Consider the following 16,441-nt stretch of genomic DNA (forward strand, 5'->3'; position numbering starts at 1 on the left):
TAAAGTGCAGACATCTGTAGGTATAAACATCCCAGGCCATAGTAAGAATTAAAATTAGCACTCCATTTCAGTGGTTCTGGCAAGTCTTCCATGCAAGGGCCCAAGCAGACTTAATGCTAGAGAGTGCTTCTCTCTTGGAATTCATAGTGGGCCAAAGCTCAGGATTGCCTAGCACAGCAGTTATACTTACCCAAACAACACTGATTGTTCTGACAAAAAAGTATTTACTTCTTTTAGTCACATGCTAAGCTGAGAAGAAATAAATAACAACTTGCAAAATGTAATTCCTTACACGCAAACCCATAAAACATAACAAGTGACCTCCCATCGCCCCAAGCATGAGTCAACCAAATTATTCCTGGCAGATATTTATCTAAACTGTTCTTAAAAATCTGCAACAGTTCACTCCTTCTCCTGTCAGTTCATCCCAGTGCTTAATCATCTTCATCATATAAAGACCCTCTTTTTAAAAAAAACTTCCATTGCTGACATTTCTCATCCTGATCAACTGTAGGCACAAATAGATTGGTTTAGTTTATTTCTCCACACAGCAACTTTTACATATTTGTATATGATAACCACATCTCCCTTCTGTTTTTCTCTAAGCTAGACAACTCAAGCTATTTCTGGTTTTCCCCACTGTTCATACTTCCTAGACCTCAAATCATTCTGGTTTCTTTTTCCTGGACTCTTGCCAAGTAGTCCATGTTTTTCTTGAAGCTAGATGGACAATCTGAAAAATTTTACTCCAGCTGAGGCCATGGTAGGGCTGTCAGAAAAATAAACATAATGCTTTGGGTTTCTCATACACAAACAACAGTTTATATGTTGCTAAAATAATATCATAATTAAGTGACTTATGGTCTGCTTTGATCTACCGTTAACAGCAGATCTTTCTGCAGTACAGCTTTCAAGCTAGTATTTCCCCATTTCCTCTAATTTCTCCCACTTAAACACAGTATTTTGTACTTCTCCTTTGAAGATGTTTCAAAACAGAATACAATTTGCTACAATTACATTGAATGAGGTATCTTTCGCACAAAGGACATCTTGATAACATCTGCAAATCAAAGTGCTCTCTCAATTCTATCAGCTAAGTAAAAAACAAACTGAAATATTTAATAACACTAGACCCAGCACAGACTCCTGTAAGATTCCCACTGGTAAGCCCTTCCAGCAGCCAAGCCACTGGTAATTACTCCCTGAGTGTCTTCCTTACTCAGGTGTGACCACGTCCCAGATTGTGCATTAGGATGTCAAGTGACACAGCAACATAACCTGACTAAGGACAGGAAAACTATGCCAAGAGACACGTTGTGTTGCCATAAAAAAACATTATGTTTGCTCAATATTATTTTTTCTTTACAGGTCTCCAATGATTGACTATTACCACCACATTGTCTAAGACTGTTTTGATAATTAACCATTTCCGGAAAGTGAAATCAACAAATTTATGACTTGCTAGGACGCCACTTTAACAAGATCATACTTCATCATACTGCAGTGGTCTTTGATTCAAACGTGCTGCTGCCAGCTCAAAAGGAATTCAGCATTTAACAGTGACAACTTCTCTCCTAAAGAATTTCAGCAGTATTATCAGATTGACAACAATCTTGCTATACAGAACTAGGTAATACATCCTGATACCATAGTGAAAATTAATATTTGGTTATTATAACATAGCAAGAATACTGGGCTACTGAATCCCAGTATGGAAAGCCTAAAGATTAACAAGTCAGACAGACACAGAACTTGAGGGAAAACAGTGCAAATAGAACACAGTCACAAAAGAAGCTGGCAAATAACTAATTCCAAACATAAGACAGTACTGCTTTTCCGTGAGTCAGACAGAGATGTTGCTATCTTTTTACACAGGGATATTTTAAAGCCATCTCAAAGCACAATTACCATGTTTTTTCTTCAATTAAACATGTACTATATTCTGTTTAGAGATGGACCTTCACCAAAACACTCAATCTGTATATTTTTTATAGGCTGGATACACATTGCAAGCTCTTTGTGCCTTTCAAGACACCCATCCCAAAAAGACAGTCTGAAGTTATCCCAGCAGATTCAAGCTCAAAATCTGGACATTTTTAGACCCATATGTCTAATTTTTGTTACATACCATTGTATTTTAACTACATACCATCAGCATGTCACTAAAAATCAGACAACCTCGGAATTCAAAGCCAAATCCAGAGTTAGTAAAAAAAGGCTTTTATTTAAGAAAGTCAAACCAAACACTTGGATATAAACACATCCCAGGAGATTTGAAATCCAGATCCAGGTCAGCTCAGGCCCATCTCTTCTACTGCATATCATCACTCACGGATTCACATCACTGAAGTTAAGCGTACTGGGAGGGTTCAAGGGCCTGCTTACCATGTTGACCATGTTGTAGCAAGGGAACTAGATCCAGTAGTGTCACCAGTGTCACGTAAAGTCCTTGATAGTCCAAAGATGGGTAGTCTGATAACTGAGCATCACGACTTTGCTGGCCACGTTCAGATGGAGCATCTCGCAGGACGCTGTAAAGGAGGGAGCGAGTAACAGTAGGGTTGATGGAACTGACCTGTGGTCTTAGAGATGGGGTGAGTGGGAATGGCACAGGAAAAAGACACATGGTCATGGGCACTGTCAAATTGGAGGCATCTTGATTCTCCTTCTTCCCTGTGCGGGACAAAATGCTGTTGGGGGGACAAAGAAAAAAAAGAGACAACAAAGACACAAAGAACAGCACATTACATTGAAATGACACTATAAAACAAATAATAAAAGACCAGATATATCCCACATAAGATGCAATCACTACCGAAACCAGCGTGTTTACAAATCTAGCAACCATTTACTTTCATACTTCAAGATAAGGGAATTAAAATTTGACATCTAGGAAAATTTCATTGCATCTCATGTGTTATCTGGTTCATAAGGAGCAAAAATATAAAAATGCATGTTTCAGTGCCCTACCCATGTTTCACAGTTAAGAAAAATTCTGAGAATTAAAACTGTTTGCTATGGAAAAATAGCTGTGTCAAAATAGGCTGGTATTTTGCTCTGAGATACTGAGGATTTTGAGAGTTATTTTTCCCCCCTACAATCTTTTGAGCCAACTGACTGAAAACATGCAAAATATAGGTGTGGCACTTGCAGAAACATGTTTAGCAAAGAATAAACATGTGCGTTTGTTAAGATAGTCTTAAAAATCACATGTTTATTGCATTAAAATAATGTCTGTATGTATTTTATGATACTGTTTCATGACCACTCACTCAGTATCATTTGAGATAATGAAGTTTAAACAGGCACATGGATTTAGAAATAATATAATATTTCTAAAATGTTAACTAAACTACATTTGGAAAAGTTATAAAATAATATATAGTAGATGGTCTTTAGCATATGTTTGTGAGCTAATGATAATGGTTGTTTATGTGTGTTTTTAATTTTGCCCATGTTTAGGGAGGAAACATTTTACTTTATGAAAACAAACACTCCTTGGGTAAATAGTTACCTTCAAAAATCTAAGGGCTAAGCAAGCAAGATCAATTATGTAACTGCAGATCAGACAGTATGTTACCATACATTCCTGCTGTTACTTACGTTATTATTCAACAAAACTCACTATAAACTAAAGGAGAGATAATTTCAAAAATTAAAAGGATTTAGTGGGAATCAAAATAGAGGCTATACGTCAACCAGCTTGTTATTTTGTTTTAAGAATGTTGCAAACAGGGTTGTAAACATGTTAATCTAATTTATAAACCCCACTATTTTAAATAGAAATAAATTGTCACTTAAGCAGTGTTATATTTTAGTTATCAAGCAATTATAGGGTTAGTTCATAATCTTCATATGTGCCTATAAAATATAATATACCTTTTAAATATATTAAACCACACATAATGAGCTTTTGATATCTTTTTAAAAAGCATGTTTTGCACCTCTTAGTAGTTCAGATTTCCAAAAGCAGTTGCTGTTGGTTTAACTCTGTTCCCAAAGTCAGTGTTAACTCTTATAAAAGTCAAGTTAGAAGCATTAAAATTTCCACTGACTCATGAACAGCAGAGTTATGTCAAGTGGGAGGACTTGTGGAAACCTCTGTTCTCTTTAATAGTACAGAAATCCCTACCATATAACCACCCTAGCAAAGATATATCTTATCTCCAAGTCATTTCAACAATTTACACAATTAAGCCAAACTCTTGCTAAGGTGCTTATAAGAGAAGGTGTCACTCATTTCCCACATATATAAAACATTTTTACAGAAACAGTTCAATGCCAAGGGGCTATCATCACATCACACTTCCAGTCAGAGATGGCAGGCACAGCCTGTTTTAAGAAACTACATACTTTTTTCCCCTTTTTTATTGTGCCTTACACATTTGGTACATTGTTTTTGTTCTGTTACCCAATGTCCAGTACAAGAAACACAGTGACTGCCATAGCAGTGTTTATGAAACTGTTTCAGAAAATCACCTAAAGTCTAGTATGACTTTAAAAAGAAATTATCAGAGTGCTGATTCCTTTCAATTGGCTTGATGTTCATTTGCCATACTTTGCAGTTCATGTTTAGAGACATGAAGGTACTACACTATACTCCATTCTTGTCTACCAACAGGTGATATCAATTACCCATCTCTATACTTGCCAATACATCACTTCAAGGGCACCTACTTCTAGAAATGATATTAATCCTTCCTTTGTACATGGCACTATGGCCCATCTATGGATTAGAGGCCAAAGCACACGTATTGTATCTTGATCAAGGCACCCTTCTGTTCAATAATAGTAAGACCAGATCTAAATTCCAACTGCAATCACACCAAATTTAAAAAAAAAAAAAAAGAAAAAAAAACAAAATTTCAAACACAGGCTTTTGCCTGACCCCTATATTTTAAAAAACAATAAACAGAAATGTCCAAACTGAAGATCTAGGATGTCCTTTAAGATCAAGACACAATAATGGCAATTTGCTTCTGTTTCCATTCAGAACAAGTACTGACAATTTGGAATGTCTGCAAATCATAACTCCATACTAAACTTGCTCCATACTGAACTTGCTCTGTGATAAGGGACAAAGCTACCAAGGCTCATTTCAAGATGTGTACATCTTTGATGCAAACCTATTCCAAAATTACTGCCTTCCTGGAAAGGTTTCCTAGAATGCCTACAAGAGAATTACATCTCACCAAGGCAGCAAAACAAGCTTGACCATTAGTTAGCCACCAAGGCATTTATAACTATTTCTTATATAAAATATTTTATTTAGAAATACATATGGAGAATTTTCTTCAAGAAAATGTGAAAGCATAAGCTTTTCTACAAGATGTTTATTAAGCCTTAGATCATTCCTCAAATGAGGGAGAAAACACTGAAAATGAGCAGGGCATGAAACAAATTCATGCTGTAATGCAAAGAAATGCTTTTCCCAAAGAGAAAACTAAAGAAGAACTAAATGAATCAATGTGCTATGCATTGTGTATGGTGATTTTATGTGATGTTTGTTCATAGAAATAAGGAATTTATTCTTTTCAGCCATTTCACATCTGTTCCCCCCACCCCTGAGGTTGGTAATTTATGGAGGCTGCATACAGAGTAAAGGAGCAAATTAATCCCTTGTGCAAACCATCTTTAGCTACCAAAATGACAACAGATATGAATGTGATTCAAAACAGTGGGCACGTCCCACTGAAAGGAACACAGTCAACGTGTTCATAACATGGGAAGATAAAATTGTAATAAACAGTAAAATCTGACTAATCACTATTCCTCCATTATTTCTATGACTACCTATGTTCATCAAGAATTGTTTGACCTAAAAAAAATCAGTCACAAGGAGAGCAGACAAATTGGGAAATATCTCTAAAGTTATTTTAGAATAGTAGATGATGAAAACCAACCTAAAACCCCCAGAAATCAATGGGCATTTTTGCTACTGTTTGATGAGCACTCTTAGCAGTCCAAATTCATTGCATATGCTCAGTGCCAAGCTAGAAAGATTATTCTCCACCATGTAGTTCTATCATTGATGTTAAACCTTGTACAATGGAGTCTCAGTGTAGGAGGCAGAAAGAAGACTCAGCATGCAAAATATTCAAAGAAAATTCTGAACATGCTCTTCAGAAAGGTTCTTAACCAGTCTGTTTAGTTTTAGGGTAAATCTTGCAGAGATCTGCACACAGTGGGTGGGAGTTTCCTCCTTTCCATCTGCCACACTAAATACAGGGTGTGTTGTTTTGATTTTTTGTCCAGCTTCTTTCTTAGTATCAGCAAGTTTATCAACTTATACTGGTTCAATCATAGCACTCGGGCTTTGACCCACAGTTCAAACTCCCCAGTTACAGGGATTTAGAATGTGAATTTGACTTTGCTGAGTATCAGAACCAGCCCACTTAAATTTAGATTCAAGTTTTGGCTTTGATTCCTTGTGCCCTTTTACTTCTGATGCTGATCAGATCCCAGATCATGAAGGACAAAGTTATGTGTGTAGACCTGTGTATTAGATACAAGTATCACTTCTGCCCCATGAGGTCCACCCTTACCAACAACAGGATTTTGGTTCAGTCCCATTCTGAACATGAAATAAAGAAATGGAGTTGCTCAACTGTGCAATTGCTGCCCTGATTTCTGATCTGCTCTCATAGGTACTAAGTATAAAACTTTTTCAGTAAATCCAGAAACATCACTGTTCCTGGAGCATGAAGCATCCATCACACGGGACATGTCAGCTGTACTGCTTACAAAGATGGAGACAACAGAGAGGTATAAAGTGCCAGACTCTAAATCTATCCTGATTCAGAGAATTTCTGACCAAAGAGAAATGTATCTCATTATAGCATTTGGTAGTTAAAGCTAGAAGAGAAAATGCTCAAGAAAGTACAACTTTCTTGCTTTAAGAGCTTAAAGGCTCACAGTACTTAAGCAGAGGCTGTTTAGTCATACATAACCTTACTTTAATATGATTTAAGTGTGTGTTGTGCAAATATCCCATCATAATAGCCTGATGTGGAAACAGAGCCACATTTCAGAGGTATCTTTAGTGACTCTTCGAACACATTTTTCCCACTGCTGCAACACAATGAGACAAAATTTAATTTATTAATCTTTTAAAAAAAAGTCCTACTGGTTGCCATAGGTTTCTTCAATGCTCTAAATGACAAAGGATACAAAGTTCAGTAATTAAACAATTTTGCTCTTGAAAATTTCAAAAGTAAATGGCAAGTTTTTATGTTTGCTGTGAACAGGTGTTTCACCAAAAATTATTTCTGTCTTTGTGTCTTTTCTTCTTATAAAAAGGGTGAAGAATTGACATCTCATGCTCTTTCACTGTTAGAGTGAACTATTCTCATTTTCTTCAGTTTACATTCTTGCTTCTCAACTTGTTTACATCATAGGGGTATGTGTACAAATATATGGGGTAAATTGTATTTTGCTAATGTCTTCTCCTTAAATAAGGCAGATAGGTTTATTTCCAAACTACCTTTTGACAGCAGGGACAATCTTTCCAGGTATGGATCAGGAAACTATGTATAGAAATACAGTTTTAAGTGTATTCTTCTAGATGTGAAAACTAGTGCCAGCCAAAATATGGGCAGATAATAATCACCTCTTCATGGTCAAAAGCACAAACAATTTGAAAATATGTATCCACTAGGCAGCACTGTGCAATGTCTGTCATTCCTAATAAAGTCTCATAATTTTTCCTATCTTTTTTAGCAAGACAAGAGGTAGTATTTCCTATTCATACTGTATTCTGTAACCATCTGGTATTTAGTATTATATGTTATTACTAAACATTGGACTAAATCAAAATCCCAGGTCAGAACAATCCTGACCTGTTGCTGCCACCCTAATCCAGATCTTTATACAAACTCTCTGTCTGTTCCTATTGTTCTATGGGACTGAACCAGAACCCAAATCTGACAGCCAGCTGAACTATGGCACAATAAGAACCTAGTTCTGCTTGTCTGGCTCATCACTCTATGACTCTGAGGCACCAGGACTGTCAAGGAGATCATGAGTATACACATCTAAAACTCCATAGGTCACAAACTCCTTTCTTCACAAGTTCAGCATGTTTGTGTGTTCAGCTAAGTCTCAGGAGGCCCAAGCAAATGCAAAATCAACCAAGTTTATTTTAGAATCAGCCACTCAATAAGGGGGCTTAACTGGGCAAATTGGGCAACAGCCACTGAAGAGATTCATTCATACAATTTTTTCTTAAATTATGCTCTGACTCTTTTCGGCTGAGCATTGACCCATTAAATCTTGCAACCAATTCAAAGCCAATCAATATCTCCTACAATTCTTCAGCTCTTTTTTCTCAAGAGCATTAGTTAAAACTTACCTCAATAACGTCTGAGAAAAGTATTTCAGAGTATTTGCAATGTCAGTTCCAGAGGGCACAGGGTAAATGTTGTGGACAACCCGGTTGTGGTATTCCTGAAGGTAACGGATTTTGGAAGCAACTACATAAAAGACAAAAAACAAACACAGAAACCTTCATTTAGTTTTTTTTTCAGACTTTTGACAGAGTTGCATCTGTTTCTTCCATTTCTGATGGGTTTTTTTAAATTTAAGAATTAAACTTAACAAACAGAAAAGTCTCTCCATTCCTTCTATTTTGACTGAATAAATTGAACAAGAGTGCCAAGGAGAACACATGGAAGTGAATGCCTGCAACTGCATTAGGCAAACTTTGTGCTAGCAAATGAAATGTATATACATATACATACAAATAGTATACATATATATATATAGCTACCCCACACTCCTCCCATGCCTACAGGCATCTCAAGATTCATTTATAATGAAAAAGTCACTGGATCACAGGATGTTCATATGAGACAGGTAAGTATTCCTACAGTCAAAGCAGAGATATATGGCAAGACAAAGAGAGCCTTATGGGATTTACTGTAGGCCAAACATTTACTTTATGCAACAAACGAACTAAAGATATAAAAAGATCTGTGCTGTTTAAGTCTCTTAGGAAGTCTGATCAAGCAGATGATGGGATTTCAAAGAGCATATTGGAAAAAAGTGATTACCCATCACAGCTGCAATGTCTTACATTGCCTATACAGCACAATACAGTCTCCTGTAGAGACACCTACACATACTCAACTCCTTTTGCTCTGCTTACATTAACCAGCTCTGTTGAGAGACGGTGCATTGGCTGTGGTAGGGGTTGCTCAGCTATGCTGGACTGCAGACACAGCCCCCATGAAAGCAGAGCTGACTGGGAACTCTTCATCATATTAAATATGCACTAAGACTCTGTAACAGGCAGTTAAAAGAGGAGATGCTCAGCCTGAGATACTGAGAGACATTTTGCCAGCATAGGTAACTTTCACATCCAGAAGACAAACGACCCTGTGAGTGGTCAGTCACACAACAAATGAGGTTTGACAATTTCAAGTCAATTATCCATACGATAGGAACACTCAAATAATCATCAAATGAAGAAGACTGTTTGCTTGAATGCATGACAAGAAAAGCAGTCTTGCAGCACCCAACCAGGGTCATTCTTTCACCCTTGTCCTGCTATACTGACCATACCCTCCAAATTTCTGCAGCAACTGAAGCTTCTACAAAGGTCTCCCTCATGATATTACCTGGCTTCATCACAAGGAGAAAGTCTATCATGTGACTGAATAAGGTTGGGATCCATGTAAAAACCGTAAGTAAAAATGCAACTAGAGCCACTGTTATAATGCATATCTAAATATAATTAAAAAGGCATATGCATCTTCAATTATTATTTCATCACTTTTAAGTCTTTTACTTGACAAATTTAAGGTGACATTAATGAATATCTAAAAACCAATCAAGACTTCCTCTCCCACCAAACAACTAGAAACTGAAATTTTGTCACCTGGACTCAGATTGCCTTAGTGTATTTGAGAGCAAGAGCTGAGCCTTTAAGGCCACCGCACAGGCCTATGGCACTTGAACTGTGCTTTGCAGGAGGTTATCCTGTGTGAGACAAACCATAACTGTATTTCTAGAACCCCAAAAACACTGGGGTAGTAACATCTGGTCAGGATGCGTTTCACTCCAGATTAGAGGTTGACATCAGCAGTCCAAGACTGTTTGCTCCTTCACATCCCACATCTCATTCTTTCTGGCCACTAATCTCAGTTTTAGTCCCAGATGTGCAGGTCATCTTACCAGATTATTTAAAAGATAGACTCTTTTTAACTGTCATGAAGACCCTTTCAAAACCTAATCTAATTAGTTTCTAGATTAAGAAAGAAAGTACTTCATAGATGTATTTTGTGATATTACTTACTTTTGTCTGGGGTAAAAAAAAAAGAAGAGTATGCAGAGAGGTAGATTGCAAAGGAAAAAGACCAGTTTCACAGTAACCAACAAAGAACAATTCACAGCAAGAAGCACAGACTACTGTGGCTGCCATGGTTTTCTGTCAGATATGCATAAATTAAATGGATTAAATGCTGAAGATTATGTCAAAATTCAGATCTAGATGTATTTCAGAGAACTGTCTGCCTCCCTACAGCTACTAACTCTCAATAAAGAGCATAGGGTGTCCAGAATTACTTTTTTATGCTATAAAGAAGGAAATCTATTTATTTCTATTAATCAGCAGTCATGCAAAATGCCAAAATAGAAAAACTATTTCTAAAGCCTAAATATTAACATTAGTTTTAGGCTAAATGTTTCAGTCTCACCTCTCAGTTCTGTTTCCTAGAATTCTGTCCTTTTCACCACAGCCTCCCAGAACACAAAGAATCTTCTGAAGGAAAATTCCAGAGCAAAACCTTTGCCAGCTTTCAAGTTACAGAAATATGTGAATTACCCAATTTTCTGAGTACTCATAGACACATTCAACAGTGATGTCACCCTGTGGAAGTACTTGACCACTGTCATAGGGTCATCCCGAAAAACAAATGGGGATCAGTGTAGGATCTACATAGACCTCACTAAACAATTTGGCCCCCTTGTAAGCATTGACTGAATCAAGAGTGAAACCATCAGGAGTCTTCAGAGATGGCCTTGATTACTCCACTATCCTGAAGGAGAACAAAGTGGGCATCAGGCATTTCCAGGACATTACTTACCACAGCTAAACACCAGTTACTGCTATTTTAGGTGAAAAAGAGTTCATTTTCACTGAATACAACAGAACACCTCACACATGCTGTAAAGCCACTGTCAATACGTCTGGTATGTGATATGAAATGCATGTTATCACAAAAAAGGGAGGATTCTCCAGTCAACTTCCCAGATTGACACCATTTTACCTGTTGTTCATACAACCTGCCCAAGAGCTGTTTGCTGGCCACAGAGTCATGTTTAGACCAGTACATCTTCTGTTCCAATCAGTGTGATTCCTCATTCGTAGTGTTTTGCTGATGTTCTTGGTAAATTGACATTCACTATGACTTGTGACTTGAGTCCTTTCCAAGACATTCTGGTTCAGCTGGTATTTGAAAGTTTGACTGGTAGTGGCGTGTGCACATCAATATATCCTTATCAGAGTCCATTAGTCAAAATTTGCAGGTGAGGGAATCTTGAAGTTATGTAGAGACAAAGACACTTGGTAATGCCATAAGAACTAGTCAGGGGAGTAGCCTTGGTAAACAAAATACATTCAGCAGGTTAGAATGTACAGCATAAGCCCATTAACTGAATATTCTTCTTGGAATATCACGAAAAAGAACATTAGGAGGCAGAAAGATCTGAAATCTGAACCCCAAGTAAATCTTAAAACAGAGAGCAACAGGGACACGGCATACCTAAATGCAGTGTCTTGAGAAGTACAAAGTGATGAAAAAACAGCCAAGGATAAAATATGAAAAAGCAGCTCAAACAGAGCAGACCAAAAGCATAGGAATGAAAGAACAGAGAAGGTAGAAAAGGAAGAATATGCCACAGGCACTGCTGGGACAAAAGGCAGCCCAAATTCTTCCATACGGCAGTGTGAAGGAAGCATAATTAATGCCTAAGTATCACATGAAAGCTGAAACAATTTCAGAACTCAGGTGCAGGGTGAAGAAGGCAGAAACAACAGAATGGCAGAGATCCGAACACTGCACACCTCCGGGCTTCTGCACAGTCAGAACATTATGTCTCTATTTATGAGGATGGAAATGCACCTCTACAGCAATACATTAACATCTCCATAATATTTTAAAAGTAATATCATCTGTTAAATAAGCAGTAAACCTAAAGGAAAAAAATACAGGTTTTTTGGGTTTTTGTTAGATCAGTGCAGCACAGGAGTATGTAAATACAAGGATCCTCCTCAGTGACCTGGAGGAAGAAGAGAGCAAGTCTCAGCATGTGAAGTGTCAAATCACATCACATCATCATGACAAACATCAATCCAACCTCCTGGTCACAGACTGCCTGCTCATAACCATGGCACTGTATCAGGAGAGAAGGTAGCTTTGATTTGGGTGACGAGCTCGACTACCCCCGTTATTTTCCTTCTCAGCCTCCCATGAGGGCTCTTGCAGACATACCAGGTGTCATCCGCAGTAATAACAGACGGGACACTTCCATGGCCCCGGTGCTGACATGCCAACCACCATGTCATCTAATGCGATCGGATCCAGCCAACATGGTGGGTACAATACCCGTGACTGAGCAGAGCCACGCTGGCCCGGGGCAGAGGGATGCCAGCACCGGGGGGAGTCCTGGTGGGACACCGGGCGCTGTGGCGGGCGGTCCGCAGTCAAGACACGAACACCGAGCCTTATATTCACTCGAAAGGTGAACGGCACGGTCAAGAACAGCAGCGCGGGTCTGTCCTCACTCTGTCTCACTGCTGGACAACCTGCACGGTGGCACCGCGTGGGTCACCTCCGCTCCGCACAGCGCACACCCCATCTCTCGGGCGGCCGCGTCCCTTGGGACCGGGCACAGCGCCGGCGGGCGAGGCAGGCTGGACCCTTCCCGCCGCGGGGCGCAGGACCAAGCCGGCGGTCTCGGTCTTAAGTCTCAGCCCCGGATCCCTCATTTCTCCCAGTCGGGTTCGCGGCGTTGCCTTCGCCAAACACGCCGCCGCCCTGCGAGCGCCGCCCGGCCAGCAAGGGGATGCGGGGGCTGCGGGCACCGGCATCGGCGGCGTCTCCGACAGAAAGCGCCAGAACGCGGGCAGCCGCCTCCCCCTGCGCTGCCCGCTCGCCGGAGCCGCGGGAGGGCCCGGGCAGCGCTGCCCCGCAGGGGCGGCAGGCGGAGGGCAGCGGGGCAGCGCCACCGGCGGGACGGCGCCCCCGACCCCGCTGCCCTTCCCCTCGGGCAGGCCCCGGCCCGCGCCCGCCCGGCCCGCACTCACACTGCTCCGCCTTGGTGGACATGCTGCCGCCCTGCTCTGCCCCTCGGCGCCGCGCAGCGCCGGCCCCCGGCCGCGATGGAGATGCTGCTGATGCTGCCGCCGCCGCCGCCGCTGCCGCAGGGCTGCGGGCCGGGGAGCGCCGGGCGGGCGGCGCCGGGCGGGAGCGCGCTTAAAGGGGCAGCGCCGGGCGGCCGGGAGCGCCCCCGGGAGCGACGGGACGGGACGGGGCGAGACGGGACAGGATGTCATGGCATGGAATGGCATGGCATGGCATGGCATGACATGGCATCGGGAGGGGACGGGACGGCATGGTATGGCACGGCATGGCATGATATGGCATGGCTTGGCATGGCATGGCATGGCAAGGCATGGCATGGCATGGCATGGTATGGACGGGACGGGACGGGATGGGATGGGACGGAACAAGATGGGTGGGAGGGGAGGGAATGGGATGGGATGGGACGGGACGGGGCGGGATGGCATGGCATGGAATGGGACGGAATGGAATGGGATGGGACGGGACGGGACAGAACAGGATAGGATGGGACGGGACGGGAGCGGGAGCGGGTGAAGTGAGGTGAGGTGAGGTGAGGTGAGGTGAGGTGAGGTGAGGTGAGGTGAGGTGAGGTGAGGTGAGGTGAGGTGAGGTGGGACGGGAGAGGCCGCTGAGCCCCGGGACAGCCGTGGGACAGTGACCCAGCGGGGCTGTTGCCCCGCCGAGCATTGTCATAGCGCCGGGTTGGGAGCTGCGGAGCCAGAAGGTGCCTGCCGGAGGTCGGGGCTGGCGCTGCACCCCAGGCCCCACGGGGAGCCGCGCTGAGCCAGGCCAGGGGTGGCAGCGGCACTGCCAGGGACTGTGTCCATGTATTCCGTTCGATTCTTCGCACGGAACAGGACTGTTGCTCCCTTGAGTACCTCTCCCCTCAACACCCTGGTACCCGGCTGTTTACTCCAGGAGGGCAGGCAGTCAGGCGCCTCTGCCCGGGTTTCCCCACCCTTTCCATAGTGCACTGAGCACCTCGGGACCATCATGCCTTCCTGAGGACACAAGGGCTGTGACCTCTCCATTGCCAGATCCCAGCCGGGGTGTCTCTCCCAGGACAAAAGTGGGTTGAGAAGACCTTCATCCTCTTGTGGTGGGAGTACAGTAATAACAATAAAATTGCTTCAAAAGAAATCATTTCACCACCATGTGTCCTGTCAACTTCTCAGTGTCTTGACTCAGCCTTACCAGGTCTCAGAAATGAATGGTTAACTACAAGTTTCTTCTCCAAAATTTTCTAAGCCAGTTTTTCAGGTCCTCATGCTTCTGAAAAAGCTACCTGGAAATATTTCATCAACCAGGGCATAGGAGCCTTGATGTTTACACACAAGAAAATACTCAAAACACTGAGCTGTGTAAGATGAGTAGGCCTGTGGCAACCAAAAAGAATTGTGGTGTGGTGGTGGAGGAAAATAGGTGTGTTTTACTATTCATTGAACAAGGCAGTGCTGCCCTGATTTGGGGACAATGCACATTCTTTGCCAGGAACTGCAGTGAAGGGGCAGATGTTGTTCACCAGCATTTAACAGATATGTTGGTTTTTTCCCTGAAAGCAATCTTCTAAATATTACCACATGTGCAGTGTTTCTTCAACACCACTTAACTGGGTACAAAACAGAGCTCTTACTTGAGGCCATAGTGTTTTCCCACACTGCTGCTTGTGAGCCCCAAAGAGTGAGCAGAGCCAATTTATAGCACTACCACTGGCTAGCATGAACACTCTGCCACGACTGTGTGTATGGCCAGGCTTCACGAACAAAGATTTGGGAAGGGCTCTGCCCACGTGGGTGTGTCCTCCGAGCCTGCACAGGGAATTTTTTAGGTGAGGCACAGCGTGCGCAGAACTGGCCCCACCCTTTGCTCCTCAGGTTCATCTGCCACCGAGCAACCTTGGACGGTGACACTGAAGTCCTCAGGACTAGAACCCACAACCCCCAGTATTTTCAGGAGGTCTCCCATCCAAGTACTGACTGGGGCCTGACCCTGCTGAGCCTCCGAGATCTGACGGGACTGATCATCAACTGAAAGGCATGAGTTAACTGGGAGACGAGTTGCTTCCATTTGCCTGAGCAGTACTTCATAACAGCAAGAAACACCAGCTCATTCCTATGTATGGCTTGCTTCTTCTTCCTGTGGAGCTCACTGTAAGATCGCGTAGGTTGCTACCTGAACATCTAAGTCTTCTCTTTTACGTTTAAATCTTTGAGAGTTAACATTTTTGTTTTTTCTTTTTTTAGAAGCTGATATGAGATCCCACTGAAGTCAACAAGAGTTTTCCTATTCAATTTCTTTTGATGAAGTGCCCAGGGATGCCATGTGGTGCTACAAGCCCCACTTCCCCCAACCCTAGGTCTCACAACATAGAGCATAAGTGACAGACTAACGGCTTTCAGACTTCATTGAAATAAGATATTGAAGGCAAATTTCATCTTTGGTTTGAATTTCTGTCTGTTGATGCAACAAATAAATCTAAACTGCTTTATTGCTCCTTACAGAACAATAGGGAACTCTGCACTGAGAGGAATTGAGCTTCCATAAGTATCTTTGAAATACACCAAGTGTTCACATACCACAGTGGTGAGCATATTAAAAACGCTCAGGTTGATAAAGCAGGAATACACAGAGAAAATATTAATTCCATTTCTCATGTATTCTCATTTCTTCTTTGGTTAAAGTGTCTGAAAATTGCAGCTACACCTGCATTTACTGAACAAGGTCCTACACAGCTGAGCATGCAGTTCAGGTATATGGAAAGCAATTTATTGCTTATCAGTCCTTCTGCATGTCTAAACAATGCCTGAGCCCTAAATAAATCCTATACAAGCCATCTGTTATTCGGTCAAACAATTTAATAGCTGCTTAGTTTTTTAATACATGTATGGAGACTCACGCTTTGCACTGTGAACCAATGTCATAAAGGAGCAAATAAAGGGAACATGGCACTCTGGGAATTAATTTCTTAAGTCTCTGTGCTAAACCAAAGTCATCATTTCCCAGCAAGATCCTCATGAAAGTGCCTAATAAAATGGGTACAGTGCTCCACTGGAAACATTTTTAAGCAGCTAAGGTTTATGTCCATATGTTTTTTACCT

At 41.7% G+C, this 16,441-nt stretch overlaps 1 protein-coding gene across 3 annotated transcripts in view; it reads right to left on the reverse strand.

The window, feature by feature from the left end:
• The window catches only part of UNC79 (unc-79 homolog, NALCN channel complex subunit), a 105,642-nt gene extending 92,234 nt beyond the window's left edge, over positions 1-13,408 (reverse strand). For all 3 annotated transcript variants that reach the window (XM_071557624.1, XM_071557626.1, XM_071557623.1), the window contains exons 1-3: positions 13,307-13,408; positions 8,351-8,471; positions 2,386-2,690 (exon numbers count right to left, since the gene is read on the reverse strand). In XM_071557624.1, the coding sequence (XP_071413725.1) occupies positions 2,386-2,690; positions 8,351-8,471; positions 13,307-13,328 (448 nt within the window). In that variant the 5' untranslated portion in view covers positions 13,329-13,408. The remainder of the gene's footprint in view (positions 1-2,385; positions 2,691-8,350; positions 8,472-13,306) is intronic.
• Positions 13,409-16,441: the final 3,033 nt, after the last annotated feature.

The sequence above is a fragment of the Pithys albifrons genome, chromosome 6 (assembly GCF_047495875.1).
Source record: "Pithys albifrons albifrons isolate INPA30051 chromosome 6, PitAlb_v1, whole genome shotgun sequence".
Taxonomy (NCBI): Eukaryota; Metazoa; Chordata; class Aves; order Passeriformes; family Thamnophilidae; genus Pithys; species Pithys albifrons.